Source organism: Scleropages formosus, chromosome 15, assembly GCF_900964775.1.
Source record: "Scleropages formosus chromosome 15, fSclFor1.1, whole genome shotgun sequence".
In the NCBI taxonomy this organism is placed as follows: Eukaryota; Metazoa; Chordata; class Actinopteri; order Osteoglossiformes; family Osteoglossidae; genus Scleropages; species Scleropages formosus.
This window is the reverse complement of record NC_041820.1, coordinates 5,135,602-5,160,755: the sequence shown is the minus strand read 5'-3', so window position 1 is coordinate 5,160,755 and position 25,154 is coordinate 5,135,602. Positions and strand designations below refer to the sequence as shown.

Genomic DNA, 25,154 nt, shown 5'->3' with positions numbered 1-25,154 from the left:
TGAATGGAGCGTCTATGAAGTGACGGCATCGCTGCCGGCTAAAGGGGAGCGAAATGGCGAGAGGGTCCAGCCTCGACACCGTTTCGGGCCCGTAGGTGTGCTGCTCCAGAGCCAAGTACACAGCTGCCTTGTGTGAGCAGTGTGTGCGCACAAAGGCCCTCTCATAGTGCAGAGGGACGGCTGTGTCTCCAGCTCTGCTCGAGCCACTGCCTCAGCTCACGCTCAGAAAGAGAGAGGAAAGATTTGCATGGGGCCTCGAACCACCCCTGACTCAGGCAGCAGCTCCCATGTGGCCAACGTCCCTAATTTGGCTTGGTGGAATGCGAGCTTGTTCCTTTCCTTGGTGCTCCTCATTCTTCATCACACACAAAGGCAGAGCGCTGTGCTGTGCTGTGCTGTCACTCCTTGATGGAGGTGTAGGTTAACTTTCTCCCCCCCCCCCCCTTTTTTTTTTTTTTTTTTTGAAACAACAACTTACTGTTCTGCTCGTTCATTACCATTATATACGTTAAGAAATGCTAAACATCGATCCTGGGTGACACCTATTGCCTGACTTTCACTCCTGTGACACCAGTGTACTGAAAAAACAAAGGAAATAGAGAGATTAAGTCCAGAACACAATCTTTCGCTTAGAGCCATATTTGCAGTTCTGTGTATTGTTCAATTGCCATGACCTGTCTTGGCTTCCTGTGCTGTACGTGTCAGTGTTTGCTGCTCATTTTGTCTGTATAGACTTTTGATGCCTCGGTTACATCCTGCTTTTGCAGATCATGTTACATTGTTCAGATATTGCACTTTGTCTCTGGCATAGTTTCAAGGAGAATTGTGCTTTTCCCTGGGTTTGATCAGCTGGTGTTTTGACAAATTAAGCAGAAATATAGGTGGCACAGTAGTGTAGCGATCATTGCTGCTGCTTCACAGCACCTGGGTTGTTTGGACATGGGTTTGAATCTCACTCAGTCTTTATGGAGTTTGCATGTTTTCCTGTGATCATGTGGGTTTCTTTGGAGTGCTCTGGTTTCATCCTTAGTGTGTGACTGTGTGAGTAACTCTGTCCTATCCATGATGTACCCTTCGTGGCCGTGTGACCTGTTCTTCCAGGACAGGCTCTGGGCCACGTCACCCTGACTTTAACTGAGAGTGAAACAGAACTATTCAGTGAAAACTTAGATGGAAAATAAAGGGAGAAGTGGACATGGTGGTTATGTTCCCCTTTCGATCCCCATGGTGGAGATGTGATTGTTGGTTCTGAGGAGTCTTAACAGACTGTCTCTGAGCTCAGGATTTCACGAATGTACATTTGGGAGCCCCTCGCCGACCCAATTCTCCCAGGTCAGTCTGAGCTGTGGCATGAGGGAAAAAATATATTTTCCAGTAGTGGACAGTGCTCTCTGAAGTTTATAGTCGCAAATAGTTTCATAGGAGTGAGACTCCAAACCGTAACACACTAGGGAGATACTTTGGTAAACAAAAACAATGTCAGTATTCGGTGCGGCGCCATGTTCCTTATAAGAACCAACACCCTGCACTTTTGGGTTAGATGGCAGGCCATGGGTGAGAAATGTTTTCTCGTGTTGTCCGTAAATGACATGTGGCCCCTCCCACTGAAGCCTTGGGGGGTCACAGCTCACCAGACAGGGATGCTGGAACCTGCACTTGAGATTGGTATATGAAAGGTGTGGTATGGTCTTTGAACAGTTTGTTGTTTCTGTGTTCTTCCTTATTGGTGTGCGACCTGGGGAACTTATGCAGTTTTTAGGGATGGACCTGTTTGCATTGGAAATGATTCCGCTTTGAGCCGTGGGTCCGAGGCACCTACCTACACTGTTTACACGGCACGCTGACGTGGGCTGCATGTGGTGGCACTGCTTCGCTGTTCAGGAAGGAAACCCTTAATTTGCCCTGTATGCAAATATTCCGAATAAGCTGTGAATATATTAGTATGGGCCACCTTGTGCTGTTTTCGATAACTACCAAAAAGTTTCATTTTACTATGTCTTTGATATTTGAGGACTTTGAGGTGGTTTTGTTGTTGTTTAAATTGTTTTGCTATTATCATCTTCTACAGTAAGATAGCTTATCACACAAATAAACTGGTGTCAAGTCTTTTCTCTTTCTTTTTGGTTTTTTTTTTTTTTTTTTTAAAGTATATTCCTGCTCATCTCCTCCATAATGTTCTGGAGCTGTCTGAGAGCTCTAGTGTCACGTGCAGGAGGCAGTAATCTGGAAGGAAAATGACCAGGGCATCGTTTTACTCCACTTTATTGCCTTACTTATGCAGAAAGACTCAAGTAATAGGAATTAGTTATTATTTTCAGTCTTTTAGAGTTGAAGAGCTTGAGTTAAAGTATGTGTGAATGCGCTTGGTGGAGCTTGGTTTTGAACTCTCAATCCTTCTGGGGCAGCTTGGAGGAGAAGTGTATTCTGAGTCATGATCGCGATGTGGTTGGAAACCTAAACATGGATCATGTAAATGCAAGAGTTGGGCGTCAGGCGCAGGGGCTGATCGCCATAATGCCGGATCTTTATGCTGCGAGTACGGCGGTAGATTAGGGCGTCTCTCTCTGCAATGCCTCGTTCAGCTTCATTTCGGCAAGGAAATTCCTCCTTGTTGCAGCTACCATTCCAGCACAGTGGGGGTCTTTTTCTTTACTTTCCAATTTAGTAGCACTGAGACCAACCAGTATTGCCACCTCCCGTCTCCCCCTCGCTTTTACCCCACAGCACAGAAGCTTAGGCAGAGCCCCCCTGCAGGGACTTCACCTAGAATAATGTATCTGGGTTTTCACAGCCCAAATAAGCCCCCCGAGGGCTTTTAAACCCTCATCAGTAGTGAGGTGAATTTCCCCACAGAGGACAGGGGAACGTACACAGGGTTGTGGGGCTGAGCCCGGGGGGTGGGGGGTGAGTTGACCGGATTGGGGTCACCAGCTAGTCGACACCGCACCGTTCAGTAGGAGAATGTGGTAGTTTTTGGATGCAGTCGATTGCTCTGTCGCGGTTGTCTCAGATGCTCCAAGGCATCATCTGGTGCGTCCGTTCTTACTGCTCATTTCGGCCTTTACCAGAGAATGCAACGTCCACCTGGGGAAAACAACCGCTCCTTGTGCTGTTCCTCATAACCTCGTGACCCAGATCCTGGCCCTCAATTCCACCGAGGCACTGGCGGTCCCAGGGATTGCCCATTTTTATAGGCAGAGTGACGAGAGGCTAATGTGCTAATCGACAAGCACACCACCACTATCGTGTGGCCCCGTTACCGCTCCACCACCCCTTACGTGATGTTTCACAGGAGTGATCAATAAACCAGCCCACAGAAATGAAATGACAGCATGGCGTTCTAATTGAATTGTAAATCCATTGGTGACCCAAGTGCTGACATTTGCGTTGATGTACCACATTATTGGCGGTGGGGGTCTAGTTTGTTTCCAAAGGCACAGATCATTCTGTCTGGTCACCGTTCATCAGTTTTATTGTTTAATTCACCACTGAAGTGGCATTTACATACCGTGTTATTAGCAGATTGATTACACATTTGCAGACCTAATTGCTGTTTAGTGCCTTTTGGCTGCATGTGCTAATCTGGTATAAATTCTCACCTTTCCTTTATTGCTTAATTTTTACCCATTCTTTTATTTATAGAACTTTTATCGTTGTATCAGCTTTTAAATGTGTCCGTTCCAACGCAAATGCGGGCAGCTGATGGTGCAGCGGTTAGAGCTGCTGCCTTTGGACGGTTCAAATCTCACCTACTCCTGTAGTACCCTTGAGTGAGGTACTTACCCTCTATTGCTTCAGTAAAATTACCCAGATGTAGAAATGGGGGGGGGGGGGGGAGTTGCATGTAGCTTAACATTGTAAGTTGCTTTGGAGAAAAATGTCAACAAAATAAATAAATGTAAATGTAACAACTTATTTCTTTTACAGAAAATTCTTCAGCTGCTTCCTGAGAAAATTTACCACAGATGGCAGTTCCACAGTATAGGTAAGGTGTTTCGATGGCTACTGCTGAAAGCAGGCTGGTGTTTTTATGGTATTTCAAGACCAAGTGATAGTATGTGTATTAAAAGAACATTAATGCCAAGTATAAATTCACACAACATGGTCTGAAAACACAAAGTGCCGTTAGCATTTAGTGTGTGTCAGCCTGCACAAACGCAGCTGGGGTCGGGACTCCCAAGGAGCTCTGGTGAGAGTGTAGAGTTGCTGCCATTCATCATGCATGAGCTCCGTCTGAAGAGAAGACCATCAAGTGTCATCCAGGCAACAAGTGATGGATGGCCAACATGTGCCTTCAGAATGGCAGCAGGGTTTTTTTTTCTTGTATTAACTTCTGCAACGGAAGCCTCAGGTGTGTTGTTTCCCACGTGTGCCGCTCAGTGCCACGTGACTCTTTACAGCTGTGTTGAAAACGCCTCTTACACAGAACACATTAAAAGCCGGAGCTGCAGAACTGACTCATTCTGAAAATGTACTTGATCAGCAATTGATTCTGTAATAATGGTAAGGCTAGAGATGCTTGATGTGGCCACCACGCCATGTGAGGAACTGCCATCTTTGCCGTTACACAGATTGCAGCACACAGTGGAAATGCCAGCATTTGAACAGAGTCCATGTTCATTCTCGTTAATTCTCGCTGTCACTATTGTCACATTAATGGCCTTGTTTAAACTGCATGCTTTCTGGCATCACGTGGGCAACCTGCTGACAGTCACGCTCTCAGACAGTTCTTCAGGTGCTGGTGAAAGGCCTTGCTCAGCATTGTTGCAGGCAGGGAAATGCATCACGGCATAAGATTATCTGCATTGCCAGACTCAAATGGTTCTTCTCAAAAGAAAATAATTAGTTGCAGAGAAAAAGGTAAATGAAAATGCAAATTAGGGTTGTAATTTGCAATGCAAATTGGTAATTAAATTACGCAGCGCTCGGTTTCAGCATCCTGAGCAGTGGGAACCTTGGAGGAAGTGATAACCTCAATTATAATCTTCTGTTTGTCTGCCATTTTCTCCCCCCCAACTGCCTGTAAGTCATCCAGGCAGAGATGCCACCGTGAATCAGCCAAGGCTCATTGTTTTAATAACGGTGCCTTATGCCTTGTGTTCACTCACAGACACGAGCTTACAGCCCCACGTTGCTGGATGAAGCCGTGTTTTCCTTTCTTTCCTGAGTAAAAACTGCCCTCAAAAGGCTTTAGGAAGCAAAATTCAGACAGTGATTGGATCAAAGCCCAATGCTGTTGCCAAGAACATTTTATAAGGGAAGTTCCTCCCGCTAGCCAGTTCGCATTGCTGTGGAAAGGTGCGTGCGTGCGTTCATGGTGCTTTGTGGTAAACAGGCCTTGTGATAGGTGTACCAATTCGGGAGCAGGTCTGCGTAGTGCTACATGGACTACTTGCCTCTCTTCTTTCTCTGAACACCACAGCTTTTATCTGGTGTAGAAAGACGCATGCTGCGTAAGAAAAAGTTTCTCACTTTGACCATCAATCATTCATAAAGTATGTAACATGGACTCATCTGATGTATGTAACAGCATTTAACAAGAGTTTTTCCCAAGACGCCCTGCTTTCACCACCAGCAGGGTTTGGCTTGATCTGGGTGGTGGTTTAGTAGAGGAACGGATGTACACATCCCGCTGTGTGCTGCCCTGTTTTAGTGTTGTTTTTTTTTTTCCCCCTATTTTTTCAGGTTCTAATTTGAAGAAGCTTCTGCACACTGGCAACTCTTTCAAGGTAAATTGTTCACACCACAGAGTCACATCCCTCTTCATGCAGTTGATAAACTTCTGCAGTGGTGACCACTTTGTCTGAGGCCACCTTGAAAGCACTGCAGCTTGCAGCACATTCTAATTAGGAGATGGTAGAAGCAGATGGGCAAACACGTTGTAATTATTAGCAAATAAAACTTGTGGGTTGGTTTGCAAGTTTTTTTCTTCTTCTTCTTCATTGTCTGTTTTCTGCCTGCTGCCTGAACTCTATTCAGTTTGCTTTTTCCTGTTTGCCATTTCTCATCTCAGAACAAAACAAAAAAGTGCTTTAATCCCCAGCCTGCATTGTTTACTTCTTTGAGAGGTCTTATTTGGAATGTGTTGGGTGACACCCCCTGGATCTGGGTAGACTGCTTGGTGGGAGCGGTGCTGTGTATAAGGCTACACTATGTCTGTGTCCTTCAGGTGCGGAGTGAGGGCATCCGCCTCTTCCTGCTGTGGCTGCAGGCTCTGCAGAACCACTGCTCTGAGGAGCAGTATCTCATCTTTGCCTGCCTGGTGCCTGGCTTTCCTGCTGTTCCCTCATCCCATGGGCCCTGCACCCTGGACACTATCATCTACAACCCCCACTGCAATCCTCCTGATGGTGAGATCCAGGAGGCATTTTACTCTCACTGTCTGATGTAGCGACCGGTGTAAATTGCTGTCCTGAGTAAGCAGCTGCTGTACAGTGTAAAGTGTATAGTGTATCTGCTGTCCCCACACAGCCAGGGTAGTCCCTGAGGAAATCACACCCCTAGTGCCAGCCGTGACCGGAGAAAAAGTGGCTGATGACCCAACCTGCTACATCCTACAGACCCTCCTCAAGTTCATGGTGCTACAGGTGAGAGGCCAGTCAAGAGTCTCGTTTCTTCTCAGAAAGCAAGTAACTTTTATTCTTACGGAAACTAAATTGTAGCCTGAAGGTTACTGGGTCATGTCCAAGGAAGGGGTCCTCCTGTACTATCCTTGTAAAAGGTGTTTAACCTAGATTGCTCATGTGAAATATGCTTCTGTAAAAATGGCTAAAACCATAAGTCATCTTCAGCTGAAGAAACATGAATTTAACAAAGTGCCCCAGCAGGGAGCGCTACTGTTCCATGGATGTGTTACAGGGCAGAATTTCTGTTGTTTGATTGTTAGGCGTCCAGCTTGGAATGGAGGAACAAAGAGAACCAGGACACAGGGTTCCGCTTCCTGTTCACTCTCTTCCGGAAGTACTATCTTCCTCACCTGTTCCCCTCCTTCACCAAGCTCACGGATCTGTACAAGCCTCTGCTTGGTAAACAAATGTTTGAGCTGTGTTCAGAGTAGTGCCAAGAATACAAATCATTTTCAGTTCAGTCCAATTTTAAGGAACAGCTTCCTGATGAGTTATTTATTTCATATGGCACCTTTTATAATAGCCTCTCAAAGTGTTGTACAATGAAGAAGGAAAATTTATTGGTCGCTTGTGTTATACTTGTGTGAAAAGTATTTCAGAAATTTTTTTTTTCAGCTTTATGAAATTAGATTTGATACTGTATTATCTTTTTGTTCATTCTCATAGTCTGTGAAGGGAGTCTAACAAAGGGAAAAAGTGACAGCAACATTGTTTTTATGTCGTTTCCTTGGTGTGGCAGGTAATGAAGTGTGCAATCATAGGTGTGAACAAGTAACTGAGTGTGGTGTAATGTACCTCTATCATTCTGCGTTTTGTCGACTGCTAATAGTTGGCAATTATATTGTTTAGGGCTGCTTGTATTCAAACATCTCACACTAATTACCCCATTATGCTGATTGAAGGTGGCAGTTTAGTGTCTAGTTACTTCTTCGCATGTTGCTCACATATTTCATTATCTTCCACTCCAAGGAAATGACATAACAATACTGATGTAACTTTCACTCTGACTCCATTCATATCCTACTAGAACTGATCAAATTTGATGTTAAAGTTGCAAAAAGAGAGAAAATTGAAGAGGGGGCAAATACTTACACAGCCCAGCATTTACAGTGCTGCCTGAAAGTATGTCAACCCTACAGGGATGGCCGTTATTCTTGTATGAAATGTTAAAATAAACTTCGAACTGGTAATTATACACCTGTTATGTTAGATGAGAAAGACTGGTTCTGATTAAATATCATGGTATGATTTTGTGGTAAAACTAAGGTACACAAGGGACTGAAATACTTTCAAGCAGCGGTGTAAGTAACAATATATAGGTCATGGAAACTTGCAATAAATGCCAGTATATAAAATAAAGACAACAATAAAATAAACAGAGAACATAATAGTAAGATAAATAACGAGAGATAAAGCTGTGTCCATCTCACTTTCTCCCCTCTTCTGCTCCATTCCAGATCTCCCTCACCTCAGACCAAAGCCCCTCTATGTCCCAGTGTCACGCAACAATGAGAGCACATTCTGCACCCGGGACCAGTACCTGGCCCCCCGTGTGGCCTTCATCACCTGGCTGGTCACCTTCTTCCTGGAGAAGAAGTACATCAGCTCGGCTGCACCTGCTGCCAAGAATGGGGTGGAAGTCCTTCCCAAAATCATCCAGGTAGAGGCAGGCTCTCTCACTGGCTCTCACCCAACTTTGTCACATACACCACACACTCTCAAAGCACCATATTGCAGACTGTCATATTGAATATTTAGTTTTTTTCTGAACGTTTTTTCCCTAAAGGGGGCCGATTAGTGTGGATGAATAATTCATTAATCGCAAATGAATAATTCATTGAAAACGAAAGCAGCCCTAAAATTGTTACATCCTGTCGCAAGTATTTTACATGGTTTAAGAACACTTTCAGTGAGTTTCTGCTTTGCCAAACTCTTGATTTTGAGCTGTAGTTACTAGGTTATTTACTACTTAAGAAACTCTTTGCCGTGGACAATGAATCTTGGAAAAAAATTCCTGAAAGTCATCATTCTTAGCATTAGAAGTCACAAGACTCTGATAGGTTCTTTTATCTTGCTTTCAGCGGAAGGCTGACTCAACAATTTGTGGAACTCTTATCAGTGTGAACTTGAGTATGAACTTTGGAAACTTGCACCAGAGTCGGGTCACACCGAGCTGCTACACTGATGCTGCAGCAAGAATTGAATTTAAACTTTGATGCATAGAGTGGTTATAGGAAATAAAAATGTTATGATATTGTTAAGTGTATTGACCATAATTTCTGATCAGTTTAATGCTACCTTGGTGAATAAAAATATCAATTTTTATCCAAGACATGAAAATTGCTGGATGATTCCAAACGTTTGAATGCTGGTGTATGTATGTGTTTCTGCTCAACTCTTGAGACTCTTTCCCTGTTCCTCTGGGTGGGCTAGACTGTAACTGCAGGCAGTACCAGTCAAGAGAAGGAGAAGGGGGCAGAGCCAGAGCAGAATGGCCCCATGGAGCAGGAAAAGAACCACTCCAACAGCAGCACGTTGTCAGACCGGCGGCCCAGCAACTCCAGCCTGTGCAGCATAGAGGAGGAGCACCGCAGTGTCTACGACATGGTCCACTGCATCCTACTGTCCACGCGAGATAATGTCAACTTTGTCAACGAGGTGTTTCACCAGGTGCGTACCACCCCCTCCGCGCTCTGTCACACCCATTTGTTCCCGCTGGTTTCCATTGCAGTGACCCATCACCTTTCCAGCACCCATGATTCCAAAAGCAATACCAGAGGGCACCTAACTGATCCATAGTATAATCTGAGACAGATAATTCAGCTTGAGTGTCCATGTGCAGTGCATTTTTAGATGATATGAATATGGATTTTTCCCTGTTGTATATTCTGTCTCTGTACTTGTATATCTGCAATATATGATTATGGAATGTATACCTTATATATGTGTAGAGGTCTTTACTTATGTTTCACTGCCCTCTTGTGGCTATTTTTTTGTGACAACTGTGCTTTTAAATTTTTCTATAATCATGAACCACATTTATCAAGAATATAATACAATTTTATGAAATTCTAGTAAATTAAAATTTTTGTCTTAGAACACAAGTTTTATAGTAATTTTTGTAACAAGTAGTAGTTATTTTTAATTATCCTCCTCGTTTTCAGGCTTTTCTTCTACCATCCTGTGAAGCGTCAACAATCCGGAAGGTAATTAAGGTGTACAGGAAGTGGATCCTGCAAGAGAAGCCAATATTCATGGTTGAACCAGAGAAGAGCAGCCAGGAAGAGGAGGCTGATGATGAGTCAGAGCAGCTGTCCACAGAGACTGACAGCAGGCATGTGCAGGTAGTGTCATTGACAAAACACACACACAGATTGAAATACACATGGACAGAGATATATAAGTGAATATATACAAAATTTAATTCAGAGACATAAATACATACATATAATGTGTATATACACACACACACACACACACACACACACACACACACACACACACACAGAAACATGTCGTACTGACCAAACGAACACACACTCATCTGTAAACTAACCGACATGCCAACTTGCACGGGTACCGACACCGAACATGCACAATATTACTAATGTTGAGAGCACACACGTGCCGTCTCACTTTTGTCCCCAAACCCCCCCCCCCCCCCCCCCCCAAGTCTCTGGAGAACCACGGACACAAGCGTTCATCCAGCTGGGGGCGCACATACTCCTTCAGCAGTGCCATCAGCCGTGGCTGTCTCACCGCGGAGCCCAACTGCAATGTAAAGGCTGGCATCCAGCACACCCTCCAGGTGCCCCCCCCCCCCCCCCCCCCCCCCCCCCCCCCCCCTTTTCTTGAGCCACTTCCTTCTCTTTCAGACATGCCCCTCCCCTTTAAAGGCGTAGAACATATTTAAAACTGATTGTGAACTCATGATTCATGCAAAATGAAACCTTCAGTAACCCTGTACTGTGTGACCACACATTTTCCAGCTTATGTATAAATTATTGTTACATTTAACTCAAATTCAGCTCATTTTTTTGCATGCGAATCATCCACTCTGACACAGTGTTGGTCACTAAGGGCACGATGGCCCAGACCTGTGTGGAAGCCTTAACACTGGCTGCTGGATGTGGCCTCATAGTGGAGCTGGTACCACTGACTGACACCCTGCACACTGTGCTCTTTGGCCAAGGTGTTCTTGACCAACTCGGCTAATGTGTTTCTGCTGGAGCCTTGCTACGACGTCCCCAAGCTGCTAGAGAACCAGGTGGAGGTGTGCAAGTCCGTATTGAACATCTACCGGCGCATGATCATGGAGCACGCCATGAACAGAAGAACCTGGTCTGTTTCTCCTGGGCCTCCTGCCATCCCACTCAACTCCCTCAGTTTAACTTTGCCTTACATTTTTATTGCACTTAATACATTATTTGATGAATGAGCAAAAATCATTCTTCGTATTTGTGGTGGCATCGGGCCAGTTTTATTTACCTACCGTGAAAAGTATTTACTGGCAGTTTGAACATTGTTGTGAGTTCTTTTAGGTGCCCTTAATAAAAATGTTTTTAGCGTAACAGATTTTTGATTGCTGTCTTTGTACCGTGAGTAATGAAACAATTTCCCGACTGGTCAGTTATCAGGTGTCGTATGTTCTATGTCTATGTCTGTGGTTATCAGTGGTCCCCAGCGTGGTAGTTAACAGCAAGGAAATGTCTCACTGCACGCAGGGAGCAGATGCTTCAGGTGCTGCTGCGTGTCACAGAGGCCATAATGAAGCGCGCAGTGGAAGGCCACAGGAAGGACACATTCGCTGAGAGCTTGGCGTCACTGCTCTTCCGGGTGAGTCCTCAAAATGGGTGTCTTAGAATTAACTTAAAATTCCAAACTTGCCTTGAGACTGCCCTTATACCCGGTTTTGTGCAGACCATCATAGTAGCGTGGGTGCGGGCCAATCTCAGCGTATTCATCTCCCGTGAGCTCTGGGACGACCTGCTCGCCGTGCTGTCTTCGCTCACCGACCGGGAGGAGCTGGTGAGCGAGTGGGCCAGCATCATGGACTCTCTGACAGCCGTACTTGCCCGCTCCGTCTACGGCCTGGACCTGGGCAACCTGCCGCTCGACAAGCTCAGCGAGCAAAAGGAGAAGAGGCAAAGGGGCCGAGGTTGGTTGGATGCCGTGCCTTCTCGTGAAGTCAATCCCCAGCTGTGATGCAGAACTCCCCATGTTCACTGCTGCGCTGCACCTGGATTTCTCTCACATATGTGTGTTTCAGGTGTGATGCAGGATCACCAGAAATCCACCGCCGTGGGCCGTTCGTTCTCGCTGAGCTGGAGGAACCAGGAGGAGCAGGGTGTCCAGGAGCCCATGAGGTTCCGCAGTGCCACCACGTCCGGCGCGCCCGGCGTGGAGAAGGCTCGCAACAGCGTCCGGCAGAAGGCCACAGGTCAGCCTCAGGGCATCTCCCCAAAGAGAGGACCACTCGTAACTGTGTTCTCTGCCTTTTGATTTACTGTGTCCCTTCAGACTCATGACATATAGTAGACAGGCAGCTTATAGATGTTACAGCTCACACAAGCACAATTATTGGTGATGCTGTTCGCTTTGGTCCAGCAGTGAAGCTGGAGCTACATCGCATGACTGCAGCGTTTGCTACAGCGGGCATCCGTCAGACACAAAGACGCCATTGATTGAAACAAGCGAGGAAACAGTACATTTTGTCAGGTGCTTTATGTCGGTCTGGGTGTGCATGAAAGGCTAAATCCCGAACACAAAAAGCAGACAGATGGCTGCTATTGTTGTGCTTGAATGTCAGCACGGAGGAGCAAACACATTTCTCTGTCAGTGCTGCGGGTGCGATCCGCCCTGCTGACACACGGCAAACCCCTTTCGTCTTCACGCGGTGTCTAAAGACATGTCAGTGACATTAATGTCATCTTAATTCTTCTTATTATTAAAGCTTTCTTGCTTAGCTTGCAGTACTCGATTCCATTTGTTCATCTGGATATTTTACTAGACGAATCAGTGTTGATCTAATGGTTTAATGAAGTTGATTAATGCTGTAGTACAGCAGGGATGTTCTCAGAGCCTCCAGGTTACAGGTCTATGTCCTTAATCCATACACTTTTAAGTCCTGTGTTATTATTCAGTGCATGAGAATCTGGACTTCCTTCCTTGATCTCCCTTCAAGAATTTTGCACATCTGTCACTCTTGAGTGCTGGTATAAATAATACAACTCATTTTCAAAAAAGAAAAACGCTTTCTTCTAAAGTTGTTTTAATATTGGCTTCGTAATGTTCAGCCTCAGAGGCAGGTCCAAATATGGACGAATTTACATTTAAAAAGAAGCTTTGAGGAGCTGCCTATTGACGCACGCTTTCAAGAACAGCATCGTGTCAACAGAAGTGCGGAGGAGGAGAGGAGGCCTGTTCAGCAATGAGGAGCAGGCGACTGGCCGGACTCCCTCGAACCTGCCTCCTTTGCTGAACCAAACAGGCAGCCGCCGTTCTGTCGCCAGCTTCGTATGTGTCCCGAGCCCCCTCAAAATCATAGCATCTCACCCTGCACGGGTGCGAGAGCCGGGCAAATAGTGTCTCGCACTGACATATACGCAGTTGGGTCCCCCTTCCCTCCAGTAATAAGTGATCGCATCTCAGCAGCATGAAGAGCCTGTTGAGTTTGGTGCAGATGCAGTGCGGGATCGGTGCCGAAGTCACATGAAACAGAACACTCACTCTGCCTCGAATTCCTCCTTTTCTCTCGCCTAATTGGATTTCTCATGCATTGAACTTCAAACGCAGCAATATTCGGCTCCTTGAAAGAACCGCACACATCAATTACGCGGCCGACCAAACCGTTTCATTAAGAACGTAATTAATGCTTATTAAAAAAACCATAAATAGGTAACACGAGCTAGCTCTACAGAGGCGACGCAATCTCTAAACAAAAAGAGAGTAATTAAAATATGTTGTATGCCAATAATGGCACTCTACTGTGCCCGACTTTTCCTTAAGATTACACTAGAAGTGCTATTCATGTTTTTTCTTCTCTTATTCGTCGCCAACATCAAAAGTAGATGATGATTCATTATATAACTGTAATGGTTCATTTATTTTTCCATGAGCCTCTATTCAAGTTCAAGTTACAACAAACTCTTGAGACAGAAGAAATGTAACTGTGTTTCATGATTTTTGTTTTTTTTTTTGGAAACATTAACACTACTTAAATGTAAAGGTGAAGTATATCTGTGTCTTTGAGCGTAACTTTGCAATTCACTTCAGTTTTTTTGTGTATTTTGTGTGCTGTGGTTATGTAGCCAGTAATTTCTGAGTTCTGAAAATTAGGGAATGCCATTAAATAAATAGATACTATGACTTAAACAAATGGTTTGCATATTTTAATTAAATCAAAACCCACGAATTGCCTTTAGTAGACGGTTCAATGTTGCCAGTTTTTTGTGTTTTTTGTGTGCTGTGGTTGTGTAGCCAGTAATTTCTGAGTTCTGAAAATTAGGGAATGCCATTAAATAAATAGATACTATGACTTAAATAAATGGTTTGCATATTTTAATTAAATCAAAACCCACGAATTGCCTTTAGTAGACGGTTCAATGTTGCTAAAATGTGGCAAATTATTCTTGACACAGAGCCAATTCTATGATTCTTTTAGTATCACATGAAAGAGAACAAATTGAACTTTTATTCAAATGCATTAAACCAACTTGTTGCATAAATGAAGCCAATACATATTAGGAATTCAGATAATTGTTCTCGAAGGACTTTGCTTGTGAAGATTGGAAAGTGGGGGGAAAAATGCAGGACGACAAGTGCAGAAAAGCAATATAATTGCATTTTAGGTCTGTGACCTTTAAAATCAATTTAAATTAAAATGAGCCAGGATGTTCTGTCACTTTTTTTTGCTGTATTTTATATTTCAGTATTTTCCCCCCAGAGTTGTTATTCAGTAGTGCTGCTCTGTATGTGATTATTGACCGCTGATCATTGATTATTGATTTGTGTGTCCCTCTCTCACCCATCTCCGACGGAAGCTAAGCGAAGCCAGTCTATCAGCAACTGTGTCCATCTTTGCGAGGCTTTGCCTGCTACTAAAAGTGTGCCTGTCCTTCTTCACACTGTGACCTCTTTCTTGCCTGGTATCTCTTCCAACTCTTGCTCTCACAGACTCTCAGGTAAATTGTGCACACAGCTTCCTTGTGCTGCTCTTCTCTTCCTGTTTTATTTTCCTTGTGTTCTGAGCTTATTCTTTCAGTATCAGCTCATTGCAGGAAAGTCTTTTTCACACGGAATCTGTAAAATGTTTCTACACATAAACATAAAGGAAAATGTAACAAGCATATATACAACAAACTAATGAGGAAAGGTGTTGAAATTAGTAAATACATTGAAACATGTGCAAATAAAGAATAAATAAAATCAGTACTGACTGCTCAGGACCACTGAGCCATAAGAAACGACAAGAAGTCAGTATTATCAAGAGGATTTATGGAGCATAATGGCAGCTGGCAGACATAACCTCTGGTAGCTGACTTGTAATAAATACAATAAATAAAGTACAGGTGAAAAATAAATGCAATCAGTGAATGAAACACTTTAGAACATAGGCAGTTTTATTGTACTGGATTGCAAGCATCTGAAGGTTTTGGAATGACGGGGTGTTGAATTGTGTTGTGTATTTTTGGTGTCAAATTAAATTGATTTTAAGTTCCATGTTGTCAGCATGCTTTATTTTAAACTTCCCAGCAGTTCCTTTACTGCTTTTGTCAGCTGCATCCCTGCTCCTGAAAAGAGCATAGATTGTCAGTGCACTGCTGAGTTCATAGTGCAGGAGAATGACACAGGAATGTAGAACAGGAGGGGAAATGGTTAAATCAGCACTAGCTCGAGAAGAAGCCGCTCTTAGAAACTAGGGTAGTAAGATGAGTTCTCCCACCTTAATTTATTAAGAGATGTACTGCTCAGGACTGAGGGGTGGGAGATGCTTGTCTGCAAAGACCACATGGTGTTCAGTCCCTCTCTGCTGCCCCTGCAGATGTGGAAGAGGGCCAGCTATCGGAAGGTGGTGGCGACGGGGGAGACGGGGATAGCCCCCTGCCCCGCAGCAGCAGTGTGTCGGACATCACGCAACAGACACCGGATGGCTTCCATGGCCCCCCCTGTACGTACAGCCAGGCTTGTGTAAAAACACACGCTAGCATAATCGCACAATTGCCCTACTCAGCATCTTCCTAGCTTTGACAGCATATCTTTTTTTTTTTTATTTTAAATTTGCACTTCATCCGATAACCAATTAACTCGGTAACTAAAAAAAAGCTGAAGTTGATAGTTAAAGTGGTTGAAGTTAACTGAAAATGGTACAAATTACAGATGTTTAACAGCGGACCTGACCAAGTACTAGTGGATAGGATCATTAGAATCCTTCACAGTGTAGTACATTGTAGTACATTGTTGGAAAAGCCTGTGGTGGGATTTGACTGCCCCCTGGTGGACACCTAATGACTTCACTATTTGCCTCCGATCTCCAGTACAGGGGATTTCCATGGTTGGCAGAGAAGAACCTCAGTCGGGGTTTCCGTTCTGCACGGCTGCAGGGTCCAGTGAAGAGGCAGGCAGCACTGTTCGTCCCCAGATCCAGTTTTGTTTCACTCTGCATCTGTCTGAATTACAGGTCTGACAGAGGAATGTTCATCAACTGCCAATGATTTGGACAGCAGGACGTCACTGTCTGAAGGTTGCAGTGGTGTGAGGAAGGAAGGCGAGCCCCCTGTGGTGAGAGTGCGCCCCTGCATCTGTCATTCAGCACTTTTCCATGGACTTAATATACGCTGAAAGAGAGCATGCCCAGAAGGCTTTTAATTGTATATTATAATTAATGGTGTATACCTGTCCCTCACACAGTCATGGGGTTCGTTCAGTCCGGGTATTGAATTAGTGTTATTTCTTATGAAAAAGTTAACATTAACAGGAGGCAGCTCAGCACTTATAGCTGCCACCTTGTCCTCGAAAGGATCCAGGCTTGAATCCTTGCTCTTGCTGTAGTAACTTTGGGCCTGATACTTACCCTGAACTGATACAGCAGAAATTACCATAAAGTCTAAATGTCACGTACCAGATCATTGTGAGTATCTTAGCACAGTAAGCAACTTTGCGAAAAGTATTGGCTAAAAAAAATTAATAACGGCATTGCGTGTACTATATCAGTTGTGATTGATGTCTGTCAGCGTTTAGGGTTGGTTGAGATTGTCATTGTGATAGAGGAAGCAGAAGGTATGCAGCGGGTTTTATCATCATTAAACTGCTTAAAAATAGTATCTGTCTTGATCCAGTGCCCATATTAAAAGCAAAGAGTCCAACCAGTACCCTTCAGACCATACTCTTACACAAGTGTTCATTGTTTCCAGGTTAATACACTGGATTAAACAAGAAATTAGATTAACACGACTAAGGGGGAAATAAATGGTTTCAAAACATCTGATACGACCTGCAATGCTGTTAGGCAGAAATATAATAAAACACCCTCTGTACAAGTAAAATGACCATGTAACAGCCAGAAATGCCACTGCATTGAACAAAATTAATCATACAACAACCAGCATTGTGGACAACCCCTCTCATGGACTCTTCGCCCTTTTGCCATCCGGCAGAAGGAACAGGAGCATCCGTGCCACCGGCAGCAGACTCCGTAGCAGTTTCTTCCCTGAGGCAGTCAGATTACTCAACACCCTGCTGCCTCCCAACACTCACCTGGCACAGACAAATAGCGAACCCAGCATGACTCCATAAACTACAAACTGCCTTCAGAACAGCCCTTTTTTTTTGTCTTGTCCTGTGTATTTATTGTCCTGTACTCCTGTTCTGTGTTGCACCATGGTCTCCGGAGGAATAACATTTTATTCCACTGTATCCAAGTTATATAGAGGAATGACAATAAAACCAACTTGAACTTGAAAATTATATGAATAAAGGGTGTGCATTCTCATAAAGTGCTGTTATAGGTTTTATTGTAAGACACCTTGTTATATAAAGGCTCAGTGTAGCAGAATCTACACAATCAATGTTTAAAATAATTCACTTGTTTAGTGGGCTGTAGAAATAGGAGATAATGCTTCATAGGACCCCATGTGGCCCATTAAATACGGTGAGAAATCAGGTGAAAGTGGTCAGATATTGCATTTTGAGGATGTATACAGTAGATGTTACTTCATCATTCTCCTTGTACCTTCAGATTCTGGTAAGGCGGAGCAGCAGTCCACCTGAGCTAGAGTACGGAGCAGGAGACAGACACATGGGAGGGAGAACCAAGATCCGGGAGAAAAGTATGGCTGCACCAGCGTCCTCTGCATCATAGCGTCATCCTTTACCCCTGTATTCTCACCTGGTCCAACAATGGATGTAGCAATTTTACATGCATTCTGTCAAGCTGATCTTTTGTCGTATTATCTGTTGACAGTGAAACGTGTAAAGCCTGCACACCCTTTACTGTACCGCACTACCTTTAAGTGTTTGGTGTCTTTAGTAGAAAATGGACATGGCTTTGCTCAGTGAAGGACATTAAAAAAAAAAACACCTTCTCTGACTTGTGTCCAGGCGAAAGCATCAGCAGCGAGACATCCAACGGCTACCTCAACGATGCCGATGTCAGCCTGCTGTCCTGGCAGACCTTTGAGGGGGAGCAGGACTCCCAGTCAGCACAACATGGCATTGTGGACCCAGATTCTCAGCGGAGCCTCACACTGAGCCACACAGAGGCATTGGCAGGTAGCCCTGAGGGCAAGACTGGGGACTGTCCAATCAGTAGTTGGAATGGGGCACCTTGAGGAGGTTTAGGACATTGTGGGGGGTCTCTAAGTAATGGAAGACCCTGGAGTCCTTCATGTGGTTGGGCTTCTATGGAGTGAGAGGACCTACTGATGGCCAGCAGAGAGCTGTCTGAAGTGAGTGGCAGAAAGAGAACTCGGGTGTTTACCAGACCTAGGCAGTGTGACTGAGAATGTGTTCTTTCTTTCATGAGGACCCAGGTGCAGCTCATGTAATCGCAAAGTGTCTGTTTCAGTTTAAAAAAAAAAAAGACAGCATGACATCTACTATATGCAGGATCGCCCCTTTACCCAGCTCCTGTCTCCCCGAACCCTGTGAAAGCAGATCTTTTTTCCCCACAGGGAGCACCTTTACCTTGGAAACCCGATAGAATGGCTTTCTCCCCACAATTTCTCCTGACTGGGACAGAACTGATCCCTTACACCCATGCTGGGGCAGACCAGACAAAATCACACACATTTCATCTTGAGAGTTTGTTGGATGTTCTTCCTATTTAGTTTCCTTCCAGAAAGTGTCCGGTGGCATGTGGGGTCTGGGGGAGGAGCGGGGAGAGCACTGATACATCCGTTCCTTATGTGTTCCTTTCAAATTCCTGCTCTAGTAGAGAAGAGGCCAGAGAGGGAGAGACTACACTCCGCTGAGACAGACGAGCACGTTTCACCCCTGAACTATGAACTGCCCTGACCCCAAACATTTGTCTTTGAGCACAATCTGTAAATAAACACAGTATTTCTCACCTTCAGTACTGCTTACAAAATGTTGTGAGAAAATAATTTTTCCATTTCCACAGTTCCATGCACTGGCACACCATATGGGCAATTCACTCAGGTCTGGGTGTGAAATGTGAACTTCATCATTAATTAGTTAAACAGTCTGGTCTTTTTTCAGCCTTCAACCACAACCTCTGCTTTTATAGAAGCAGGCTGACATTTGCACCATGGTCATTAATGCGCAGTGACACAGAAGGTGTGATCGATCCTGTGGTTTGCGTTACTCTTCGGTCAGCCGTGCGCAATGTACTTGGGTTGCTTGGGAAATGTCCTCAACGTTGATGTGGCTGAGCTCTGCTTCCCAGCAGAAAGAAAATACATTTATAGCCTTTTGATTATATTTAGCCACGAATGGCTGAGGAAATAATACTTATAAAAAAGGTGAAGATGACAATGGAAAAATTAGAAACAATGTGGAATGAATGTTGGGTGAGCTCTGCACCACTTTGCTGGCACTCTCCCTGTTGTGCCTTGGAAGAGCAGCGTCCCTCCCCCACAGCATCAAGGGTGGAGGATGAGGGATTACTCCTTGTGTGGTCTTCTTGCACCCATTCATTGTGAATTCATGCACGCTGTATGGTGTTTTGGTCTTGTTCCACCTTATTTTTCCCCATCTCTCCCTTTTTAGGTTCTGAGTGTGCCTTTCCTCCCCAGTCTGCACCCCTGTCCCACCCCCAGTGCCCTCCGGCCTCGCCAGCTTTGCTGGTGCACCCTGAGTGCCCCCCCCTTCTGGACGACACCGTGCATCAGTCTGTGTTGCACATGCCTGAGGACCTGGGTACATTTGTCCTGCCCCTTTCTTTTCCGCTCCCCTCTCTCTCTCTCTCTCTCTCTCTCTCTCTCTCTCTCTCTCTCTCTCTCTCTCTCTCTCTCTCTCCATTCTAATTTCACCCTTTTCCTTTACTCCCACCCCTTTCTCTTCTAATCCTGCCCCCTTTTCTTTCACTCCTGCCCCTTTCTCTCCTAATTCCACCCCCTTTCTTTCACTCCTGCCCCTTTCTCTTCTAATCCCGCCCCCTTTTGTTCACTCCCGCCTCTTTCCTTTCTAATTCCACCCCCTTTTTTCCAACTCCTGCCCCTTTCTCTTCTAATTTCACCCCCCTCCTCTTTCACTTCTGCCCCCTTTTCATTCGCTCCTGCCTCTTTTCTTCCTAATCCCGCCCCATTTTCTTCCTAATCCCGCCCCATTTTCTTTCACTCTTGCCCCCTTCTCTTTTAATTCCACCCCCTTTTCTTTCACTCCCACCTCTTTCTCTTTTAATTCCACCCCCTTTTCTTTCACTCCCACCTCTTTCTCTTTTAATTCTGCTCTCTTTTCTTTCACTCCAACCACTTTCTCTTGTAATTGCTGCACCCTTTCTTTTAGTCCCACTCCTTTCTCTTTTAGTTCCCACATCTTTCTCTTTCACTTCAATCCCTTTCTCTTTTATTCTCACTCCCTTACTTTTACCTACCACCCTTTGCTGTTACCTCCCCGCATTGTCTGTATCACTGATTCTGTATCTTCTGCACCACAGGAAAGGCTCTGGGGGACATCTCTCTTTGCCTCAGCTCCCTTGATAGGCCGCTAATCCTCTCAGTTCCGGCAAGCTCATCTCTTCCTTTCCTGCTCCTTCTCTTTTTTCATTGTTTTACTCAATCAGTGTGTTTTACTTTGTGAAACCAGTGATATTTCACCCCTAACCTCCTCGTAGGTACTGTATGGTTTGGAGTTGTTTTTTCCGTGCTTGTCTCGCTCTGTCTCAGTGATCTTTGTGTCCCCTTACTTAAATTTGCTTTCCTGGTTTTCTTAAGTGCATCAGTGAACTGAGCTTTTGATCCTTCGCTGCACAAACCTCCTCCCTTGTAAATGTGTATCCATCAAGCCAGATAGTAATTTACACAACTGGCTCGAGGCTCTGATTCTACCAACAGCTCTGTGCTAAATCCTTGTGCCTTTAGTTGTATTCCAAGGTATTACATGCTAGCTCAGTTAAAAAATGTAAATCACTTTCATATCACCCGAGCATGTATATTTCAGTTGCCAAAGTATTAATTGGTCTGCAAAAGGTCACCAAGTTGCTGCCAAGGGAGAGATATTTTGAGTTTCTTTAGGGTCAGTTAGCACGATCATAGCACATTTCCCCACTTCCATGCATTAGCACACCCTTTGGGTGATTCACTCAGGTCTGAGTGTGAAATGTGAACTAGATCATTAATTAGTTGAAGGGTTTCTAACAAGCAGTCTGGTCTTTTTCCAACTTTCAACCACAATCTTATAAAAACAGGCAAACATTTGCGTTGCGGTCATTAATATGCACCGGAGGAGAAGGTGTCTTTGAAACTTCGGTTTGGCCTACTCTTCGGTTAGCCATGCGTGACGTACTCAAGTTGTGTAGGCACTGCCCTTGGTGTTGATGTGGCTGAACTCTGCCATCCCACAGACAGCAGTGAGTACCTTGCCGATGACATCAGCATCATTGCCGGGGGCAGCCTCACGGGCTGGCACCCCGACTCTGCCGCTGTACTCTGGAGGAGGATCCTGGGAATACTGGGAGATGTCAACAGCATCCGCAACCCCAAGATCCACGCCAGGGTGTTCATGTACCTGCACGAGCTGTGGCACAAGCTTGCCAAGGTAATGTCACAACCCTGGGTTTTAAACCAGTGCCCTGCTGACTGCTGGTTTTACTTTTGTGTGATTACAGCTTATGTTTCCTATCCCAGCTAATATATACAATTTGTGATACAGTCTCACCACAGTTTACGTTTACATTTATTCATTTAGCAGACTCTTTTCTCCAAAGTAACGTACAGCTCAGAGAGCACAATTTGTGCATTACGAGTTATTTTCATGAAACATTCCTGAAATTACAAAATGTGGATCAAATTGAATTTAGTGTAAATATCACCAAATATCACTTGGAACATCAAACTTAGCCAAGCTGATGTCAGAAATGTCAAATATGCTGTAGTTGGGTGTCTGTCTGGCTTTTTTAAAACTGCATTCAGTATCCATTACCCTACTTGGTGGTGACATTTGGCTCACAGTGGTGCATATCTGACTACTGTGTTAGACACTTTTCCACCAACAGCTGTAGCAGGTGATCTGTCCTCATCAGCATTTTTGAGTGAGGAGTAAGACCTGGCTTTGTGCCTTGAAGAAGAGCCCTTGGATGACCTGTGACCAGGGGAGTAGAGTGTATCCTTGTGATTGCAGATCAGAGACAACCTGGGAATCAGCATGGATAATCAGTCCTCTCCCCCTCGGCCCGTCCTCATCCCCCCCTTGAGGATGCTTGCTTCCTGGCTCTTCAAGGTGAGAGACTTAAGGCTTTTCACACCCCACACTATGGTGTTCAGGGCTCCCTGTTCATCACTGAGAAGCCATTTTCACACTTTTAGTTAACAAAACCTTTTTGTTTGAGATTAACGCTTGTCCCAGCCTTCCTACTGCATTGTCTATTGATTGTTGACCAACCCGATGCTGATTTTAACATTTCCTTACACACCCTGTCAGTCATGCCTAAATGTTGACGGTAGTCAGTTGCTGCATGTTTACACATTTAAACACTTTGTGAATTTGTCTTGAGCACTATGCTTCGAGCACATTGCAGCTTTCTGTATGCCTGCTGACACCACGTTATGGTAGAAAATGGAACTATAGATTAAATAACATCACACATCCAACACAATTATGCATAGGAATACATTCATTACAGTATTTTATGCATGAACGTAATAAGGACTTTTAGAGAATGTTTGTTGTTATGTGTGGTGCTTGTGAAGTATGTGCAGAGACTCTTCCCACATGTGCCGAGACTCCTCCCATAGGCCACCATGCTGCCAGCGGAGTTCAAGGCGGGAAAGCTGCAAGCCTACCGGCTCATCTGTGAGATGATGACCAAACACCAGGATGTCCTGCCCAACAGTGACTTCCTGGTGCACTTTTACCATGTTATACACCAAGGCCTCAACAGTGAGGAGCAGGTGAGCATTGAAATGTACGTGGGAGATCATATCCATGGGGCCGGGGCAGTTGATTGGGAACCCTGTCACTCAGCTCCATTGAGCACCAGGTGGCGCTGTGGTATTAGGGACTGAGCTTGCTTTTGCGTGTGATTTCGGTGGAGGCAGCTGCACTATGTTGTCATATTAAAAAGAGTGAGGAGGTGATCAGAATATTGTCTTGACTTTTCATGCATTACAAGAGGCGTTTATTTCTGTTTTTCTCTATCATTCTGCTCACAACAATTCAATACAATTATGCCACACAGCAGCTGATGGCTACTTTCCCGTGTCAGCAGTATGTTCCTGGGGGCATTGCTCACCTCACGTGTTTGACTTTGTGGTCATCGATTTGAAAAATCATTATTAATTCTCTTTTTTTCTTTTTTTTTTTTTTTTTTAAACCAGTTTTTAAAACAAAGAAAATGGGAGGTGATGGATGATATGTAAATTGGAAAAAGCAGCCAGCCTTGAGCCATGTCTCCCAGGGAATGCATAGCAGTAATCGCAATTATTTTATTTTAAGAACAAATTCTTTGCATGACATTGTTCACTCCGAAAATAATCTATCCTTTTCCCTTTGGCTACTTTTTTTTAATTTATTTTTTAAAATGCTGTTGCAGTTGTCTTTGTGTAGCGAGGTTTTTAGCCACTGTGTACTGAAATACTGCTTTTTGCTACGGTTTGGACTGAACAGATTACATGCATCTCGGCGGCTGAATGCTAGTGCAGTGTTCCATCAGCGTTCTCAGTTTTCATGTACATTTGTTGCATTTGATCAGTAGCCTGTACAGAGGGCCATGGTTGTAGTAAGTGTTTTTGCTGCTTCTGATCGCAAGAGGGAGCGATATTACTGCTAGTGTTAGCATTGGGTGACAGTGATTCCCAGCTGTACACCGGACATTAAGAGCAATTCCTTACAAGAATAACTCACAAAGTTCTCAATGCTCATTCTTGCACAAATGCAGTACGATTCAAATAGATTTTTCCTTTACAACAAAGGAGTTCATTTGTGCACCTCCCTTTATCCTTCAACTGGGAGCCTGTTGGTGTGCTCATGAGTGTGTCACAGTTCCCTCCCATCAAAGCGGCGGAGCAGAAGGCCGTCCCAGCATGCCGAGCGCGTTTCAATGGCCCACCCTTGGACTTGGCAGGGGTTCTGCATCGTACACGACAGCAGGGAATCAGCAGGTATGGGGGGTCTCTCTCTGGTCATGCGTGGGACCACCACAGAGCCGTGAGCCAGCAGCCTTACTCGTGCTGGACGCTCCGGGAGAAAGCCTGCCGTTCCAGAGGCCCTTTCCCGCCACGCGTTTGGCCGGAAGCCACTGCAAACAGCTTGTTTGTTAGGGAATAATGTGGCCCTTCGGAAACAAAGGCGCAAAGAGGGGGTTTGGGGGGAATAGGAATCTTTGTGATTAAATTCCTTTGTCTTTGAAATGAATGCACATGTACTCTGCCTTGGCTTATAGTGGGGTTTGGCAGTGGGACAAGCTTATTAGAATGCTTCCATGTCATTAAATAATGCTTGCGCTCCAGCGGAGTATATGTGATTGATTAACAACTGATGTCTGCCGTGCACATCCAAAGAAGGCACACTGGCAGGAATTACGGGTGCGAGGTGAACTCCCGGGGACGGTGGCCCAAGCCAAGGCTCCGTGACAAGGCCTTCCAGTGGGCTGCCAGCGACTTGTGGCAGCCAAGCGATGGAGAAGGGGGCGAGGGGAGATGGGGAGGGGGGGTCTTTGGTGGGGTATTGTCGACAACCAGGCTTCAGCCTGCCTGCCTTCTACCCACACACCTGTCTCTGTAATTATGGTGCCTCTGACACGTTTCATGTTATAAGCGTTTTTAAGGTAACTTTTAGCGTTGAAATTCGTAACAACTTGCTGATCTGGGGCCATTTTCATTGCGTTGTTGTCCACTGAAAAATCATATGCAT

General features: G+C 44.8%; 1 protein-coding gene across 1 annotated transcript in view; it reads left to right on the top strand.

Annotated features, from left to right (window-relative positions):
- The window catches only part of ralgapa2 (Ral GTPase activating protein catalytic subunit alpha 2), a 98,865-nt gene that overhangs the window by 20,884 nt on the left and 52,827 nt on the right, over window positions 1–25,154 (top strand). Inside the window, 21 exon segments of the mRNA XM_029258348.1 lie at window positions 3,928–3,985; window positions 5,686–5,729; window positions 6,170–6,350; window positions 6,472–6,587; window positions 6,887–7,025; window positions 8,084–8,286; window positions 9,060–9,296; window positions 9,791–9,970; window positions 10,300–10,434; window positions 10,819–10,967; window positions 11,351–11,462; window positions 11,547–11,784; window positions 11,896–12,066; window positions 15,670–15,795; window positions 16,306–16,406; window positions 17,863–17,953; window positions 18,225–18,395; window positions 19,854–20,003; window positions 21,649–21,842; window positions 22,425–22,523; window positions 23,039–23,194. Coding sequence (XP_029114181.1) covers window positions 3,928–3,985; window positions 5,686–5,729; window positions 6,170–6,350; window positions 6,472–6,587; window positions 6,887–7,025; window positions 8,084–8,286; window positions 9,060–9,296; window positions 9,791–9,970; window positions 10,300–10,434; window positions 10,819–10,967; window positions 11,351–11,462; window positions 11,547–11,784; window positions 11,896–12,066; window positions 15,670–15,795; window positions 16,306–16,406; window positions 17,863–17,953; window positions 18,225–18,395; window positions 19,854–20,003; window positions 21,649–21,842; window positions 22,425–22,523; window positions 23,039–23,194 — 3,051 coding nt within the window.